General features: G+C 31.1%; 1 protein-coding gene and 1 long non-coding RNA gene across 2 annotated transcripts; one reads left to right on the top strand and one right to left on the bottom strand.

Annotated features, from left to right (window-relative positions):
* Nucleotides 1–2373: 2373 nt before the first annotated feature.
* Nucleotides 2374–3850, bottom strand: LOC118028217 (uncharacterized). Its single transcript, XR_004683988.2, has 3 exons — nt 3352–3850; nt 3203–3288; nt 2374–3058 (listed from the first exon to the last, which is right to left on the bottom strand). It is a non-coding gene; the product is annotated as an uncharacterized lncRNA (long non-coding RNA).
* An 8072-nt stretch (nt 3851–11922) lies between these two features.
* Nucleotides 11923–17505, top strand: LOC118028097 (cuscuta receptor 1). The gene is made up of 9 exons (XM_035031628.1): nt 11923–12298; nt 12422–12574; nt 12678–12836; nt 13550–13708; nt 14506–14646; nt 14772–14912; nt 15005–15148; nt 15281–16165; nt 17270–17505. The coding sequence occupies exons 1-9, from the start codon at nt 11923–11925 to the stop codon at nt 17503–17505; spliced, it is 2394 nt and encodes a 797-aa protein (XP_034887519.1).
* The last annotated feature ends 519 nt before the right edge of the window (nt 17506–18024 follow it).

Raw genomic sequence — 18024 nt, 5'->3', positions numbered from 1 at the left:
ACTACTTTATACACCCACCGTTTAACACAAAATGGGACTACTTTTGACAATAATTGATGAGAAGATGGCATTCAAATAATATAAAAAATAATTTTTATTTTATTGTAATATATTTCTAAGTGAAAAAATAATTTAAATTATCATTGTTATTATAATCTTAAACACACCTTTAATTATTAATTTTTAATCCTACTACTTTACTTGTATTCAATTTAATCCAACACCAGAAGGATTGAATACCTTTATTAGACTTGTCTAACCACTTAATATAGTAATTATTGTTTTAAAATGCAACTTGATTTAATAGATTAACTTATGAATAGCTTTTAATAAAAATAAAAAGAAAATTGATTTGTTATAACTTGATTCTTAACATGGTAAAATATAGTAAAAACCTTTGATTCTTTTTAAAATATAATATTTTTATTTTTATTTTTTTTATAAAATATAAAAATAAATTAATTGGGATGACTCCGAGTTAATAGACTTGACTCATGGCCATTGTTTCAAGTCAACCCTAGACCTTCAATTTGGCAGCCCGACAAATAAACATCTATATCTTATCGACTCCCCAAATATTAATATAAGAATCTATATATAAAAACTGATCTGGAAACTTGATAATCATAGATTAAATTCATATTAGCATATGTTAAAAGCTCAAACTAAAAAACAAAAAAATGAAAATTTTAAATAATTGTTCAAAGTTTTAATTGTTGACAACTGTCAATAGAGAAACAACTTGTCATAATTGAGGGTATTATAGAATATAATTCTAATATAGGATGTTGTAATCATTACAATTACTCATGTATCTATCAGAATAGGATTCTAATATAGGATGTTGTAATTATTACAGTAGAACACTGCAGTAACTGTAATGATTACAACATCCTATATTAGAATCCTATTCTGATAGATACATGAGTAACTGTAATAATTACAATATCCTATATTAGAATCCTATTCTATAATAGAGGGAACAATATTTAACTACATTTTTTTTTAAATATATCTTTAATATACATGAAAATGGAAGGCATTGAAGGTTGATAAATGATGTTAACTAACGTACATATTTAAAATCATTATTGTTAAATCACTTACATGTTTAAACATATGCCACATAAATTTTAAATTTAATATTCAGAAGTATAGTAATTAAAAATTAGATAAATATATACTTTGAAGATTAGCTTGTAAGGTGATTTTTTAAAATATATATCTGAAATGAAAACAACAAAATAAAAATAATATGTATAAAAAAGATAGAATATAGATGAAAAACACTTGAAACAAAAACCCTAAACGTGGTAAATATTATCTTACAAAGAAGAAAAAAGAGTATTTTTTTAATTAATCTATTAAAAATATCAATATGTTGAGGATCATGTGCAGAAACTTCTCCATCAGCCTTCTCAAGCTTAAAAATTAACTAAAAACTCAGCATTACAGCTAGCGATCAAACAATCTCTTTCTATGTCTTTTTATATCATCACTAACAAAAGATTGGAAGTCCCTCCCATCACAAACGATATTACTGTAATTAATGTCGTGAAAATATAAGGTTGGACAGTAGAAAAGAGTTAACTCCATAATATTGCAAGCCCGTCCCAAGTGAACTGATAACACTTTACATACGACATGAGAACAAATTAATCCGATTAGCTACAAGCTGCTACCAAAATAATAGACTTCTGTAAATTTACTTCTGCCCTTTCTAATGCTTAAGGGCAACCCTAAATTCTAAATATATAATAGTAAAGTTCAAGTATTACTAAACAAATTAATTTCTTCTTGTCCCACATCATTAATGAATATAAAACACCATGTTGTACCTCTAATATGGTCTTGGCTTTACAACCTTGGCTACGTTCGGCCGCGAATCACGGAATTTTGATGATTTTCTCTATCTAATAAATAATGAATAGGGAGTCTGTTTTCAAAAGCAAAGATGTTTAATTAGATCGAAGATGTTTAAATCTGACATGATTCAGACAGTTGTTTGGAAAAAAAATGATGAAGACCACTGGTATCCATAAGAGAATCACCAGGAAATTACTGCATGGCACACAAGAAGTCAAGCATCCGCGTTCATGACTTTTAATGCTTTAAAAGTTCTGTATGTTTTTGTATTTTTTAAAAATTAAAAATATATTAAATTTTTTTTGCTTTAAATTAATATTTTTTGATATTTTTAAATCATTTTAATGTGCTGATGTCAAAAATAATTTTTTTCAAAAAAACTTATTTTAATATATTTTTAAATAAAAAATATTTTAAAAAATAACTGCAACCACAATCATAAACATATTTTAAATCATCTTGCCTAGTAGTGCGAGAAAGAAGAGAGAATTTCTCCATGTTATATATATATATTAAAGAACTCTAAAACGCGTGGGGAAAACACTGTAGCTTCCCCACGGTTTTCCCTGCCAAAATATATATCATGCATGTGGTTGAATATCTTGCTCACTTTTCCATAAAATATATTATCACTACAAGTTTGAAAAAAACGACATCATGATATTAATGTCTTAAATGCTTTCCGGTTTCATTTAAATAAAATCAAGCTGACCAATCTAAGACTTAGGGGTGCATTAAATAAATGTTGCATTGGCATCATTATACATACATGCTTGCTTTTCCGTTTTCATTGTTTCCTCACCGATGTTTTTCTGCCTGAAGTGGATCACCAGCAGCTTCACCGTGGACCACCATCCTCACCACAGACCAGCAACAGCAGCAAGCACCTCCCACAGGCCAGGTAGCTTCTTCTCTTCTTGCTTTTCCACGCAAATCATGCATCTCTTAGCTCTCACCTCTCTTATAATATTTCAACACATTGTCACCTCTCTTCTTCTTCCCCAGCCAAAAGCCACACTAGTAATCAACATCCACCGTTGTTTTTCTACCTTCTCCAGTAGCTGCAGTGGATCACCAGCAGCTCCACCGTGGACCACCATCCTCACGACAGATCAGCAACAACAACAAGCACCTCCCCCAGGCCAAGTAGCTTCTTCTCTTCTTGCTTTTCCACGCAAATCATGCATGAATACTTAAAAAAAAAAAATCAGCTCCAGAAGAAGCAGACTGCAAAGTCTTCTACAATAATAAACTTGAAAAAAGCTGTAATAACATATCGATCTCAATCTTCATAAAAATTAAATTCTCAAGAGAAATGAAAAAAAAATTGACTTACTTGGATTTAATCATGTCAGGAAATATCAAAACATCTCCGTTCTCAAACTCGGTTCCTTCTCCTCCTTCGCAGATCGTCACCTTCGTCTATAAATCAAAATTATTAATAAATAATTAAAAAAAAAAATCTTTAAAAGAAGATGAACTTACCTTGACAGTGATGTCGTCTTTGCGAGTTTTCAAAACGGTGGAGACGAGTTTCGGTAGATCATCTTCCTCAACATGAGGTAGCCACGCATCAGGGTTCTTGAAGCAAAGGAACACGTGTCTGTCATAAGGACCAACAGTTCCCGTCTTCTCCGTCCAAAATTGAAAGACACGTCATCGTGCTCTCTCGGTTGCTTTTGAAGTCAGAGAGTGAAAATGGAGAGGTTTTGCTACTGGAGGTGAAGATAAATTGAGGGTGAAGGATATGAGCGAGCGGGCAGGGTGCGCAATGCGCATATAAGAATGGAGCGGGCAGGGTGATCTTTCTGGTTCAAGCAGATCGCGTCCCGTCCCAAGCGGTTCATCTTTCAAAACACGGGATAGACATTCTGGGAAACGGAAGGACCGAGACAGTACGTTTATGTTTTTTCATTCACGCTTCGATGAAACTATGCTTATTGCCATCTCATTCATTCGACATAAATGAATTGTCAGTGCGAGTAGATCTGTTCAGAACATATTTACATAGATGTATTTTAAACTCAATAATTAAGGAGTTCAAATTATAACGGCCACGCGCTACAGGGAAAGTTAAATTTTATTGATTTTTTTAAAAAAATCATTAAATAACACTAACAACTTTTTAATCTCAGTAATTTTATTTATAAAAAGCAGTAATTAACCATACGAATTAATTAAACTGGATATTTATATAAACAGGGTCCATCCTCATTCAATACGAAAGTGCCCGATCATGGGTCAAGTCTACGAATTAATTATGGCATGGTTACTACTGAAGCATTAGGAAATTACACGAGGAGTTCCACCAAAGAAAAGGAGACGCCAACTTTGAATTTTATAAAAATGCACAGAAGGGGTATCCACCAATGAAAGTGAAGGTAGCTTTTACGACTTGAACAGAGACCTATATAAAATTATAAATTAAACACAGTGAAGAGCATAGTACTTTAATATTAGCCGTGACTTTTTCAATTTTTTATCAACATGAATTTTTAAATAAAAGTCTTAAATAAGAGTTTAAATGATTTAAATTCAAGATTAAAAATGTAATTTCTTAGTCAAAATGTCTTATGTAATTTTTTAGTAATGTTTTAGTTTTATTTTGTTCGTTGAGGAGTATGGTTTAATTTTCTTTTTTTTTTATCCGTCTTCGTGCGCCCATGTTAGGTGCATCTGTCTCACACCACATTTTGGGTTCTATGCTTTTGTTTGTCCAGCAGCTGTGCATAATGATCAATTTTTTGTCGCGGACAATTGTATTTCAACATACAAAATCTTATGCTTTTGCTCAGCTTTGGGAATTCTTTTGTCAGTTTTTTATAAAATTTGCAGAGATGTTTTTTTATTACATGCCGCACCATAGAGTGGCATATCATTTTTGTAATTATATATGTTTGTGTAATGAGTAAGGTAGCTGTTATGGTATACAAATATTGCTCAGAAAATATTGGTGGTTCGGCACTGGATCATACAAATATGGCATATCATTTTTTAATACGATTTTGTTTTGATTTTGTTACTTTCCTTTGAATTTTATAAAAATGCACAGAAGGAGACTTGGATAAAAAAAATATAAAGGTTCTAAGTATATATTTATATAATATAAATATATATTTTGTGTTAGATACGGGTTATGTTTTATAATATTTGTATCTATCTATTATTTCATTGATTACACCCATCCATTAGAGTTAATATCAATCATGTTTGGATTTAATTGTAAATAAACTATAAATTATTATAATTTTGTTGCAGTAATAAATCTTAATATTATTTTTTTTTCATGGATATTGCATGTTATTAGAACTAATGCAATTAATAATTAGTAGGGTGTTTAAATTATGAACTTAATCATAATTCAGGTACTTTTATTTCAAAATCTTTTGAAAATCATAATACATTGAGGTGTGTATGACTTAATTCATCTTAATTATTCCAAAATTACATAGACTTAATCATAGTGGTATGTGTTCTTTACCCTGGGATTATGAAATCCTAATCCTCCAATGTTCATCCTAATCGTCCATGATTGAAATTTCAAAACAACACACCAAACATGTACGTTTTTAAAAAAATGAAAAGCATTAGGTAAACATGGCATGATTGTAATATTGACAGGTGGAAGCTACCAAAGAAAATCAATGAATATGATTTATATTATTATCAACCAAAACATAATTTATTAAATGAGATATCAAAACATAATTTATATTATTATCTAACAATTCAATTATTTAAACCGAATTTTATATTAAATTATGCAAAAAAATAAGCAATTTAATTTATTCAATTAATAAGTTGGATAGTCGAATAAATAAAAAACTGTGCAAGATATAATTTGATTTTTTATAATTATTTTCAAAACAAAATACCCGCGCGATGCAATTAGTGAATGAAAGTGTGTTTTTTTTTTTTGCAATTAGGCTCACTTAAACTTGGGTCATACAAGTTTAATTTTATTATTAATATTATAAATATTACTTTTAGGTCAGGCGTTGCAGCTAAACCTAAGATTCTTGGGTATGGCCTTGCAAAAAAACCCAAGATTTTTAAATTTTTGTTTTTTTTATATATTTTTATACAAAAAAAATGACCTGCGGCATAGCGCGGGTACCAAGGCTAGTATATATATATTAGGCGAAGCTTCATGAATCCTTTCCATTAGATAATATAATAATGTATATATTCCATTAGACAATTTCTCCATTTAGCTGGTTTCCATTCACGCACACTGATAGCGCGTAAAAGCATGGCATTCAGTCCTTCTCACAACCAGGTAATTAAGTTGCCTAATTACTAGTAAATGATCAAATCAGTTTCCTTAAGGAATTAATCACCATCAAATTACTTTCTTGCTGGTGTTTAAGAATCAAAATTGATGATCAGAAGGTGGCATACAAATAACTTAAACTGACTCCCAGTCAATAAGGTCTACGCAAATTGTTCAGTGAAGGGGTTACATGCCAACAAAACTAATTTCAATAATAAAAAAGCCTTCGCAACTCTTTTAAGAATTGCAGATTGATGATCTTGACGAGACCACCAGTTTCCATAAGGAAATCACCAGGAAATTACTGCCACGTTAAAAATCAAAAGGGCACCCCACAAATCAAAACATCAGCGTACACTACATTTCATGCTTTAACTCAATTTCTCCGGTAGTGCACTATAAAAAATTATAATGCTTGGAATTTTATTGACTGATAACTACAGGTCACATGCAGCAAAAATAATTTGGATATTTTTTCCAAGCTGATCAAGCAATAAAATAAAATAAAAAGTTAATTGGTTAAAACTATTTTATTGACTGATTAAACAAGTCAATGGACCATTTACTCATTCTAAGGGGTTTGTAGTATTCATTAAGGAAAAAAAAACGTTAATCGGTAAAAAAACTACAAATTAGTCTCTAATCTATTTTTGTTGATTTTTGAATCCTTAATATATTTTTTTGTTTTAAAACATGTTAATTTTTAGAGAATAATATAAATTATATCTTGGACTTTACCTAGCAACTTAAACTTTTAGGTTGAGATGAGTCTTTAACATGGTATAGAGTCTTGATTATTAAACGGTCACGGATTCGAATTTCATCATTCATATTTATTTAATAAAAATAAAACACATTATAATGTGAGCCTGTGTAAGTTCAAAACTCAAAGGGCTTTCACTTGAGAGGGTGTGTTAGAGAATAATATAAATTATATCTTGGGACCTCACCTAATAACTTAAACTTTTTAATTTGCAAGATTTGTTTCTTATTATTTTAATAAACTTGAAATAAAAACATTAATAAGTTATTTTCCAGCTTATTTTCTATAAGATAACAAAACATTAAAAAAATATTTCATAACTTATTTTTCATAATACTATTAAACATTAAAAAATAATTTATTTTTTTAAAATTCACTTCGAAAAACACACTAAAAAAAAAATACTTTCTCGACGTAGAATGCTTAGAGGGGAGTGGCTAGAGCCAATTGAGCTCTGGCTGCCTGTGCCATGGGAGGGAGCCAGTGAGGTCACAGCATGGAAGCAGGCAACTGGGCAAGTTACAACTGTTTTGGATCTTAAAGAAATTTGCAGATAATGAGCAGTGGACCCAGCGCCTAACCCATTGCTGTAACGTCGTCTAATGAGTTAACGTGGGAGCCTGGTCCATGTACTCCCCTTCCCCCCACATTGAATTTCTACAAATTTCTTAAATATAAGATTTGGTGCGTAATGAGTTTTTGCGCTGCTTATTATTATTATTATTGAAGATACTCAGCTAGGGTTTATGGCAGGGAGAATCACAGTTTTTGTTTTGTCTGTGTTTTAGAACACAGAGAATCAGTTTGCATATCCTTCACTTTTCTGCATCTAGTTATTTGCATAAATTTAGTATTTCTAAAGCATTGAGTATTATAAATAAATTATATAATTAAATGAACAGTTTTCTGTAGATTTTACCTATTAAAAAATGATCTCCCTAGCAGCCTTCTATTACCCTCTCACCCTTTGCTTGAAATAAATATTCTTTTTTTAAAAAAACGAGGACAGGTTGGATAGATGATATATTTTTATTAATTTAAGTCAAGTGAATTATATAATTTTAAAACTTGTCTCAGATAAACGAATTCAATTAACAGATCAAATAAATTCAATCTGCTTAAATAGTTTAAATTATTTTTAGTATAAAATTAGTCCCCACAAGTTGGTAGCCAAATGATTTCAACCGGGGGAAAAAACCCAAGAAATTAAATACACTTGACTATATACAAAAAGGGAAGTACTTTTAGAAGGACAGTATATATATATATATATTATCACTCCTCGAGAAGAACATTGTTTTCTAGAAAGCATGGTCAAATTAAATTGAGTTTGATAAAACCATACGAGGTAACTAGCTGTATGAGACTAGAGAGTTTGATATATTTTTTCTTGGTTTAGAAAAGACTAAGGCCGTGTTTGATTGCAGGAAAGTGAATTCCTGGAATTCACTTTCCTGCTTTTCCTATGTTTGGCGGCGATAAAGGAAAATAATAAAAGGAAACTGAATTCCATCCACCTAGAATTAATAACGTGCTCGAAGGAAAGTGTTTTCCTTCTGTTAGAAAAGGAAAACACTTTCCTTTCGGCGTGCGCCTTCACTTGCTACAGTGGCAAGCGATATAATTCACTTGCCACAGTTGTCAGGGATATAATTCACTTGCTACTGTAGCAAGTGAATTATAATTCGCTTGCACTGTAGCAAGTGATATAATTCACTTGCCACTGTGTCAAGTGAATTATAATTTGCTTTGGTTTTTTGATTAAATCAAAGTTTAATTAATTCATCAAACTCATTAATTCTTCAATTAAACTCTTGATTTCATTAATTAAAATAATCTAAATTTTAATTAAATCAATTCTCCAGTTAAACCCTTGATTTAATTAATTAAACTAGTCAAGAGTTTAATTAAATCTTTAAACTTCCAATCATGTTGCCCTTAACCCAAATTTTAATTAATCCTTCATTTATTTTATTTTTATTTTTCATCATCTTTTTTTTTTAAATAATAAAAATAAAAAGGTCAAAAATTGGGTTATGACAATTGTAAGTGATTAAATATTTTATATTAAATATTTTATATATATTAGATAAACTTGAAAAAAAATTTAATTCATTAATAAATTATTTTCCAGTTCATTTTCCATAACACAACCAAACACTGGAAAGTATTTTCCAGTTCATTTTCCATAACACTACCAAACATCGGAAAATACTTTCCCGGAATTCACTTTCCAGGAATTTACTTTCCCCGGAATTCACTTTCCAAAAGGAAACTACTTTCCTGCAAACAAACGGAGCCTAAATAGGTGGATAGAGTTTATGCCATGAACCGGAATATATATATTTTTTAATATTTTAAAAAATATTCTCAAATGATAATCCAAGATAATTTAGATTAAATTTACTAAAATATAACCTAAAATATAAAACTGAAACAACTTACAAATAAAAAAACAAAGAAAAATTGTAAAGCTTGAGGCTTATTAATCTAATATCAAAAATAAAAATAAAAATAAAAATAATATTAAAGAAGAAAATCAGAGTTAACTCAAGTTAATTTGATGAACTTACTATACAATGTAAAACCAGAATAAAAAACAAATTCAAAAGGACATAGTGTGTGTGTATATATTGTTAGGCGAAGTTTCATGAATCCTTTCCATTAGAAAATATAATAATGTATATATTCTCTTTGGAGAAGTAACTTCATTTTCACACGTTGCTGTAGTTTTCTATTCATTTTCACACCCCCGTTGTAGTTGCCACGGTCCTCTCACAACCAGGTAAGTTGCCTTACTAGTAAATGATTAAATCAGTTTCCATAAGGAATTAATCACCATGAAATTACTGCTTGCTGGTGTTTAAGAATCAAAATTGATGATCAGAAGGTCGGAGAATAAAATAAATCATATTTTAAAATTTTATCTAAAAATTTGAGTTATTGAGTTGTGATATTTCCTTAACATGATATTAAAATTATAATAATCAAGTAATTATAAGTTCGAATCTCATCATCCAATGATATAGGTAACGGGGGCCCTACAAGAAAATTTTTCCCAACCCCTCTCTTGTATAAAATAATTAAAATTTTAACTACTTCTCTCGTTCTTCTCTTCTATTTTTTTTCAAGGGGGACCTACTTTTTCTCTTTTTCCCAGCCTCTTTATGCGTCATCTAGAGCTAATGTTGATTTTTTTCAAGAGGACCTACTTTCTTTTAATTTGCCCCCCTTGATTTTTTTTTCTTGTTTCGTCCCTGTTACTATCCTTATTTATTTAATAAAAATTAAGTATAAGGTAGTGTGAGTTTATACAAATCCAAAAAACTCTCACTTAAGGGGATGTGTTGGAGAATAATATAAATTATATCTTGAGATTTTATCTAAAAATTTAAGTTATTAAATTGAAATAATTATTTGATAAATAACTCTAAATTGTTCAGTGAAGAGGTTACATGCCAACAAAACTAATTTCAATAAAAAAAGAGAGCCTTCGCCACTCTATTAGGAATTGCAAATTGAATCAGCTTAAAATGGTTCTGTCCTACTTTCTTGCTGGAGTTTCCATGAGGAAATCACCAGGAAATTACTGCCACGTTAAAAATCAAAAGGGAACCCCACTCAAAGCATCAGCGTACACTACATTTCATGCTTTAACTCAATTTCTCCATAAGACTATAAAAAATTATGAAGTTTGGAATTTTATTGACTGATAACTATAGGTCACATGCTGCAAAATAATTAAGCAATAAAATAAAATAAAAAGTTAATTGGTTTAAACTATTTTATTGTTTGATTAAACAAGTCAATGGACCATTTACTCATTCTAAGAGGATTGTAGTATTCACTAAGAAAAAAACGTTAATTGGTAAAAAACTACAAATTAGTTTCTAATCTATTTTTGTTGATATTAACATATTTTTTTTGTTCTAAAACATATTGATTGTTAAAAAATAATATAAATCATATCTTGAATCTCATCTAATAACTTAAGCTTTTGAGTTGAGATAATTTTTTTGATATAATATCAGATTTTTGATATCAAGTGATCACGAATTCAAATCTCATCTTCTCTATTTATTTGATAAAAATAAAGCACAAGGTAATATGAAAATATGCAAGTTTCAAGCCTAAAGGTCAACTTGATTGCTATATATTTTAATTTGAATCTTTTTTTCTTCAATTTCATCATTTAAAACTTGATTTAATTTGATTTTTATATCAACTTTGATCCTTATTTTTTTATTGTTATTTATTTTTCTCTTATCATTTTTTTAATTGAAAATTTTTATTTATCATATTTGGTCCCTATATTTTATTGTTATTTATTTTATTTAAAATAATTTATAAAATTGATTTTGTTTTTAATTTCAACCTCACTCAATTTTTTTTTATCTATCAGATTTGATCTTTATTATTTTGATTGCTATTTATTTTATTTGAAATAATTTAATTTCATCATTCTTTAGCTTTTTTATCTATCAAATTTAGTCCTTGTTTTTTAAATAAACTTTTTAAAAATAAAAATATTAATAAATTATTTTTCATGATATAGTCAAAATAAAGAAAAGTGTTTTTCAATATATTTTTCATGGCATTATCAAATATAAAAAATAATTTACTTTTCAGGAATTTATTTTCTATAAAAACCACTTATTTTTTTATATAATATTTTTTTTTTCCAGCAAACAAACAAACATAGCAATAAATTTTATTCAAATTGTTTAGTGAAGTCTTAAATTATACAAAAGCAGCGCTTTCTTATCTTCCACAAATCAAATCAATTGATGCAAAAAAGATAAAATAATATAACCTTAAAGCCTTGTTTTTTTTAGTGAAAATTGTACATAACTTGTCCTATCATACAACTCTAAAATAAAATGTTTTTTTTTTTAAATATCAATTTATCGATGCATGAAAAGAGCTCAAGAGTAGTATAAATAGGACCTCTTGTGTTACCCAAATGCACATAACAAACAACAACTAATATTCTACGTAGTGCTTCATAGAATCATCTAAGATGACGATGAAAAAAATGTGGGTTTGGATGCTGCTAGCATTACTCACTTTGGTCGGAGAATGGTACGGTCGTTGTGACGGGTGTATGAAGGAAGAGAGAAGTGGTCTCTTGGAGATCAAATCTTCGATCTACCCATATGGCGCCTTTTCCTTGAGAAATTGGGTGGACAGTAAAGAGGATATTAGTGATTGTTGTGAGTGGGGTAGGATCAAGTGTGATAACACTACAAGGCGAGTGATTGAACTCAATCTTTGGGCTGTAGGGGGTGAGAACTTCAGGGGTTGGGTTCTCAACGCTTCTTTGCTTCTTCCTTTTAAAGAATTGCAAAGTCTTGATCTGAGCCATAATGCAATAGGTGGTTGCTATGAGAATCAAGGTTGGTTCAATGTTTATGTTGTTGTAATCATATTATTGAGTGAATATTATACTGAGATTACATTGATAAAATGGCTGCTGTTTAGTGTTAATTATTTTACTTTGAGATTTCTCTTGCATGCAGGCTTCGAAGTCCTACCATCAAAACTGAGGAAGCTGAATGTCCTTGACCTAAGTCATAATCTATTTACTGATGACACCATTTTATCATGTTTGGCTGGGCTTTCATCTCTCAAATCTTTGGATCTAAGATACAATTATATATTGACAGGATCAGGTAACATTTAAATTATCTAGTTTTGAATATATTTTGTCCTTTCTGTATATATTTTTTTATGTGTTCATTTGTTTTCAATATACTTTTGAGAATCATCTTGCAGGTTTTGAAGTCTTGTCATCAAGATTGAAGAAATTGGAGAACCTTGACCTAAGTGGGAATTCTTACATTGATAGCATTTTTTCATCTCTAACTGGGCTTTCATCTCTCAAGTTTTTGGATCTATCAGACAATGAGTTGACAGGATCAGCTGGCTTTTATGGTAACAGCTAAATTATCTAGATTTGAATTTTTTTCATCAGTGCAATGATAGCATTTGTTGCATTTCTTAATGGATTTTGATCTCTTAAATCTTTAGATCTATCAGCGAATATGCTGACAGCATCTACTAGTATATAGTATCAATAATAAGTTATAGATAATTCCTATCTAACTGCATCACATGGCATTCTCTTCAAAGACTTCTTTATAGTAATAAGATAGGAAAGAACACTATGCTTCTAATTATAAGTGAGAAGGAATATAATAAGGTACTTCTAATCTATCATCTGTTCTTCTCCATTTTTCATCCCTTAGTGACAAGAACACTACATATCTTAAGACTAGTTTCTTAATCTTTGAAGGGTACACAACCTATGCTTGAGAATGCCCATACATGATATACATCATTAAATCTTAATTATACATGAAAAATAGTTTAAAAATATTAATATCATTAAAAAATATAAATAGATAAAGTAAATACAAAGCAACTAATTTAAAATACCTCTTCATTTCTTGATGGTTTTCAATTACAATGGATGAGGCAATTGAACAATATCTCATCAACTCTGAGTGTGCTTTCATACCTCAAGTTTTCGGTAAATCATTACGATGTTCACAGATTGTGTCGTGCCTCATTTTTACTCTTTTTTTCTTTTTTTTTGCATATCGTGTGGGCATTATTACTTACATATAGCACCAACTTTCTTGCAGGTCTTGAGGTCCTATCATCACAGTTGAGGAAATTAGAGAGGCTTGACCTAAGCTATAATAGTTTCAACGACAGCATTGTACCACATCTGCGAGGATTATCTTCTCTTAAATCTTTAAACCTGTCAGGCAACATGCTGTCAGGATCTACTACTCTCAATGGTAAAGTTATGAATATTTCTTGGCAACTTCTAACTAATAAGGCATGATTTGCCCAAAATTCATTTTTTTTATGGTCCATGCCAACCTATTTAGCTCATTTCTAAACAATTCATTTTGATATCTCTAAATATTTCAAGCACATTTGAACACAGAAGCTTAAGATGTATAATATTACGTGGAATTTTGGGACAATGTTAATATTACGTGGGATTTTGTGTATTAGAATTATGTAATAAGTACAATTTTGAGCTCAGACAGCCTTAATCGATTAATTAAACAATCAAACTGACCTTATTAATATCTATTAATTTTAGTTGGACATTATTAACATTTTTTAGAATACATCATAAGTTGAATTAATTTTTAGAATAAAAAATATAAGTTTTAAAATAATATTTTTTTTATGACAAATAGTATCTCAATTTTATAGTATTAGAGAATAATAAAAATTATATCTTAAAACATCACGTAACAAATTAAACTGTTGGTCAAGATGGTTTTTTGAAAAAGTTTTTTTTTTTTTTTTTTTATATAAAAAATACTGTTTTTTCTATTAAAATTTATCTTTTTTTATAATATATATATTAACATTTTCCTATCTCAGCCATTATTTTTCAAAAATTTTATAATTTTAAGAAATTATGCCAAGCATCTATTTTATGAACATTATATTTGGTAATCAAAATTTGTTGTTTTCTTTAATAATCTAAAACAAAGATGTTGTCTAATTTATTTTCACAATACTTAATTTCACTACTTATTTGATTGTCTGTTTTCAATTCTTCTACATATCATAGGTTTAAGGAAGCTGGAACCCCTTAGTCTGAACGAGCTCACCATCATCGGAATTACTTTGCTGCAGTCATTGGGAGCATTGCCATCCCTTAAGACCCTTTCTCTTAGGGCTAATAATTTAAGCGGGACATCAATAAGTCAAGGTTAATCACAGTTTAGTTGCCTAAATTCCTAATTAACCATGTTGAAACCTTCTATTAAGCATATTAATATTGTAACATGTATTGGCTGCTTTGTATCATATATTTTATTGTTTCTTCTTTCACAGTGCCTTTCTTCAATTTGACCACCCTTGAAGAATTGTATCTAGATCGCACTGCTCTCCCAGTAAACTTTCTCCAGAATATTATACCGTTGCCTGCTCTTAAAATTTTGTCTGCTAGTGGATGTGACCTCCATGATACTCAAGGTAAATTAACAACTCTCCATCTGCATATAATTAAATGATCAATGAAAGATGCTTTCATCATTATTTTAACTATTTCGAGATAAATTGTGCAGGTTGGGGTGAATTGAAAAATCTGGAGCAATTAGATCTCTCCAGAAATAATCTAGAGGGTTCACTCCCAGATTCTTTGGATGGATTGAAGAATCTGGAGCAGCTAGATCTCTCAAGAAATAATCTAAAGGGTTTACTCCCAGATTGTTTGCGAAACTTGTCATCTCTACAGCTACTTGATGTTTCTGGAAATCAATTTACTTGAAATATTGCCTCTGGTCCTCTTACGAACCTCATATCCCTTAAGTTCTTGTCACTATCAAATAACCACTTTGAAGTCCCACTTTCATTCAAGTCCTTCAGTAACCACTCAAAACTCAAGTTCTTCATGTGTGACAACATCACTCTAGTAGAAGACGAAGCTGGCTTTCAGAATTTCATTCCAAAGTTCCAACTCATGTCTTTCAGCTTGTCATACGGTACATCTGAAGCACTCAATGCAGATGTTCCCACCTTTCTCTATAACCAATATGACTTGAGAACCCTTGATCTCTCCAACAACAACTTCAGTGGATTGTTCCCATCATGGTTACTTGAGAACAACACAAGCTTGGAAGCATTAAATTTGAGGCAGAACTCCTTTGTTGGTCCTCTGGAATTGCCGAACCATCCTAATCCGAATTTGATTATCATAGATATATCAAACAACAACATACATGGTCAAGTTCCAAGAAATATGTGTTTGGTATTACCAAAGTTGGCAGTCTTAAGGATGGCTATGAATGGACTGACAGGTAGCATTCCTTCTTGTTTTGGAAACATGAGCACTGTAGCAGTTTTAGATTTATCTGACAATCGATTGTCTAAAGTAAAACTTGAGCAGTTGAAGAGATCATGGTATGTGGGGCTATCAAACAACAATTTGGGTGGACAAATATCTCCTTCAATTTTCAACTCATCTTCGCTCAGATATCTCTACCAAGATGGCAACAAATTTACGGGGCATGTATTAGATTTTCAACCTACCAGTGGGATATCTTTAGCTGCCCTGGATATCAGCAACAATCAGTTTTCAGGCATTCTTCCAACATGGATGGGAAATTTCTCAAATCAGATGAAAGCAATTGATTTGTCCAGAAATCATTTTTATGGTCCACTTCCAAGAGATTTCTGCAAGTTTGACATCCTTGAATATTTGGACATGTCTGAGAACAATTTGTCTGGTTCTATACCATCCTGCTTCCATCCATCATCAATAAAACATGTCCATCTATCCAAAAATCAACTGGGCGGTCCATTAACAACGGCATTTTATAACAGCTCTTCCTTGGTGACATGGTCTTCTATGGCGGTCCATTAACAACGGCATTTTGAAATTCCAGTAGATATCAATGATTCAGTCTACTCAATTAAGGTCACAGAGGAGCCATGTTTAGAATTCAGCTCTAGTAGTTTTGATGAGAAAAAAGCCGAGGAGAAATGGGTTGTCATCTGGTCCTAATTCTCTTTTTGGCCTCAAAAATGAAGAGTCCAGTGGTGTAAAATAAGAAGACAAGAACACTCGATTCTTTCATTTATCTGCTACTAGAATGAAAACCACCAGAAATGCAATTCTCTCATTGTCTGTTAATGGAAGAAGTATCTCCAAGCCATCCTCGGTAAAGATGGAAATTGTTAGATATTATAAAGACCTCTTCTAACTTTTGTTTTTTAGATAATAGTCGAGAATATATTAAGATTATGGCTAAAAAGAGAATAGCCTAGGAGACAAGAGTTAGAGCAGAAAAAGAAAGGAGAAAGAACAGAAAAACAAACAGGCGTAGAGATTGAAACAGGGGGAGAAGACAACCAGGCAAAAGAAAAAAAAAAAATACATGAGAGTCAGCCTCTGTTTTCTCCGTAAAAGATGACACCATTGCTGATACCTATATCCACACTAGTGGAGCCTGAAGATATGTTATCAAGCTTCAACCATAAGGAGAACCTGCAGAGGATAAGGGAAACACAGATTCCACACAATACAAGAGAAGAGAAGCTGCCATGAAAGATTCTGGAATCTGCCTTGCACCATAGAAGATCATTGGTAGCACATATCATCAACATAATTTGAGAAACAGCCACTAATATCCCACCGAGAAAGGAATTTCATCCATAGATTCCAGGCAAAATCACAGTGGATGAAGAGCTGGCTTGAAGATTCAAGACTTCTTTTACAAGACCTCTTCTCATCACTGGATAGAAGGATTAGACCATCCTGTGCAAAGCTGATGTTCTAGCAACTTAAGCCTTCGTCTTCCTCTACGTTGGAAAAACTACTTTTACTCTAGAAGAAGTAAAAGCAGCCATTGGGGAATGTGACAGCAATAAGGCTCCTGCTCCTGATGGGATCGATTTCTTCTTCATAAAGAAAGCATGGGAAACAATTGGGGATGACATATATGGTCTGGTTGACGACTTTTATTTTTCTGGTCTGCTACCTGATGGCATCAACAGCTCCTTCATCACTCGCTTCCCAGAAGAAGTTGGTGCTAATAAACTCAAGGATTCACACCTATTAGCCTGATTGGACGCTTGTACAAGATCATCTCTAGGTTGCTAGCTAATAGGTTAAAGGCTGCCATGCCTGAAATTAGTGGCGAGCTCCAGCAAGCTTTTATCACGGGGAGACAAATTTTAGACAGTGTTCTTACAGCCATTGAAACTATCTGTCATTTATTTAAAGAAATCAAAGTCAAAGGGTTATATTCTCAAATTAACTCGACTTCCACAAAGCCTTTGATTCAGTTATTTGGGAATATATTGATGAAGTCATGGAATGTACGGGCTTTGAGGTAAGGTGGAGAAGATGGATCAAGCAGTGTATTTATATATACAGCCAGAGTATCTGTCCCAGTAAATGGCTCTCCCCATAGAGGAATTCTCCATGGAAAAAGGACTTCCTCAAGGAGACTCGTGATCTCCTTTTCTCTTTAACATGGTTGCTGAGGACCTCACTAGAATGCTAAAAATTGGTTGTGATTTGAGATTAATAGAAGGCATTGCTCTTGGGCAGACCAGAACCAAGTGAGCATTTCCCATTTAC

Source organism: Populus alba, chromosome 5, assembly GCF_005239225.2.
Source record: "Populus alba chromosome 5, ASM523922v2, whole genome shotgun sequence".
Lineage (NCBI taxonomy): Eukaryota > Viridiplantae > Streptophyta > Magnoliopsida > Malpighiales > Salicaceae > Populus > Populus alba.
The sequence above is the reverse complement of the archived record's forward strand: the minus strand, read 5'-3'. Positions and strand labels throughout refer to the sequence as shown.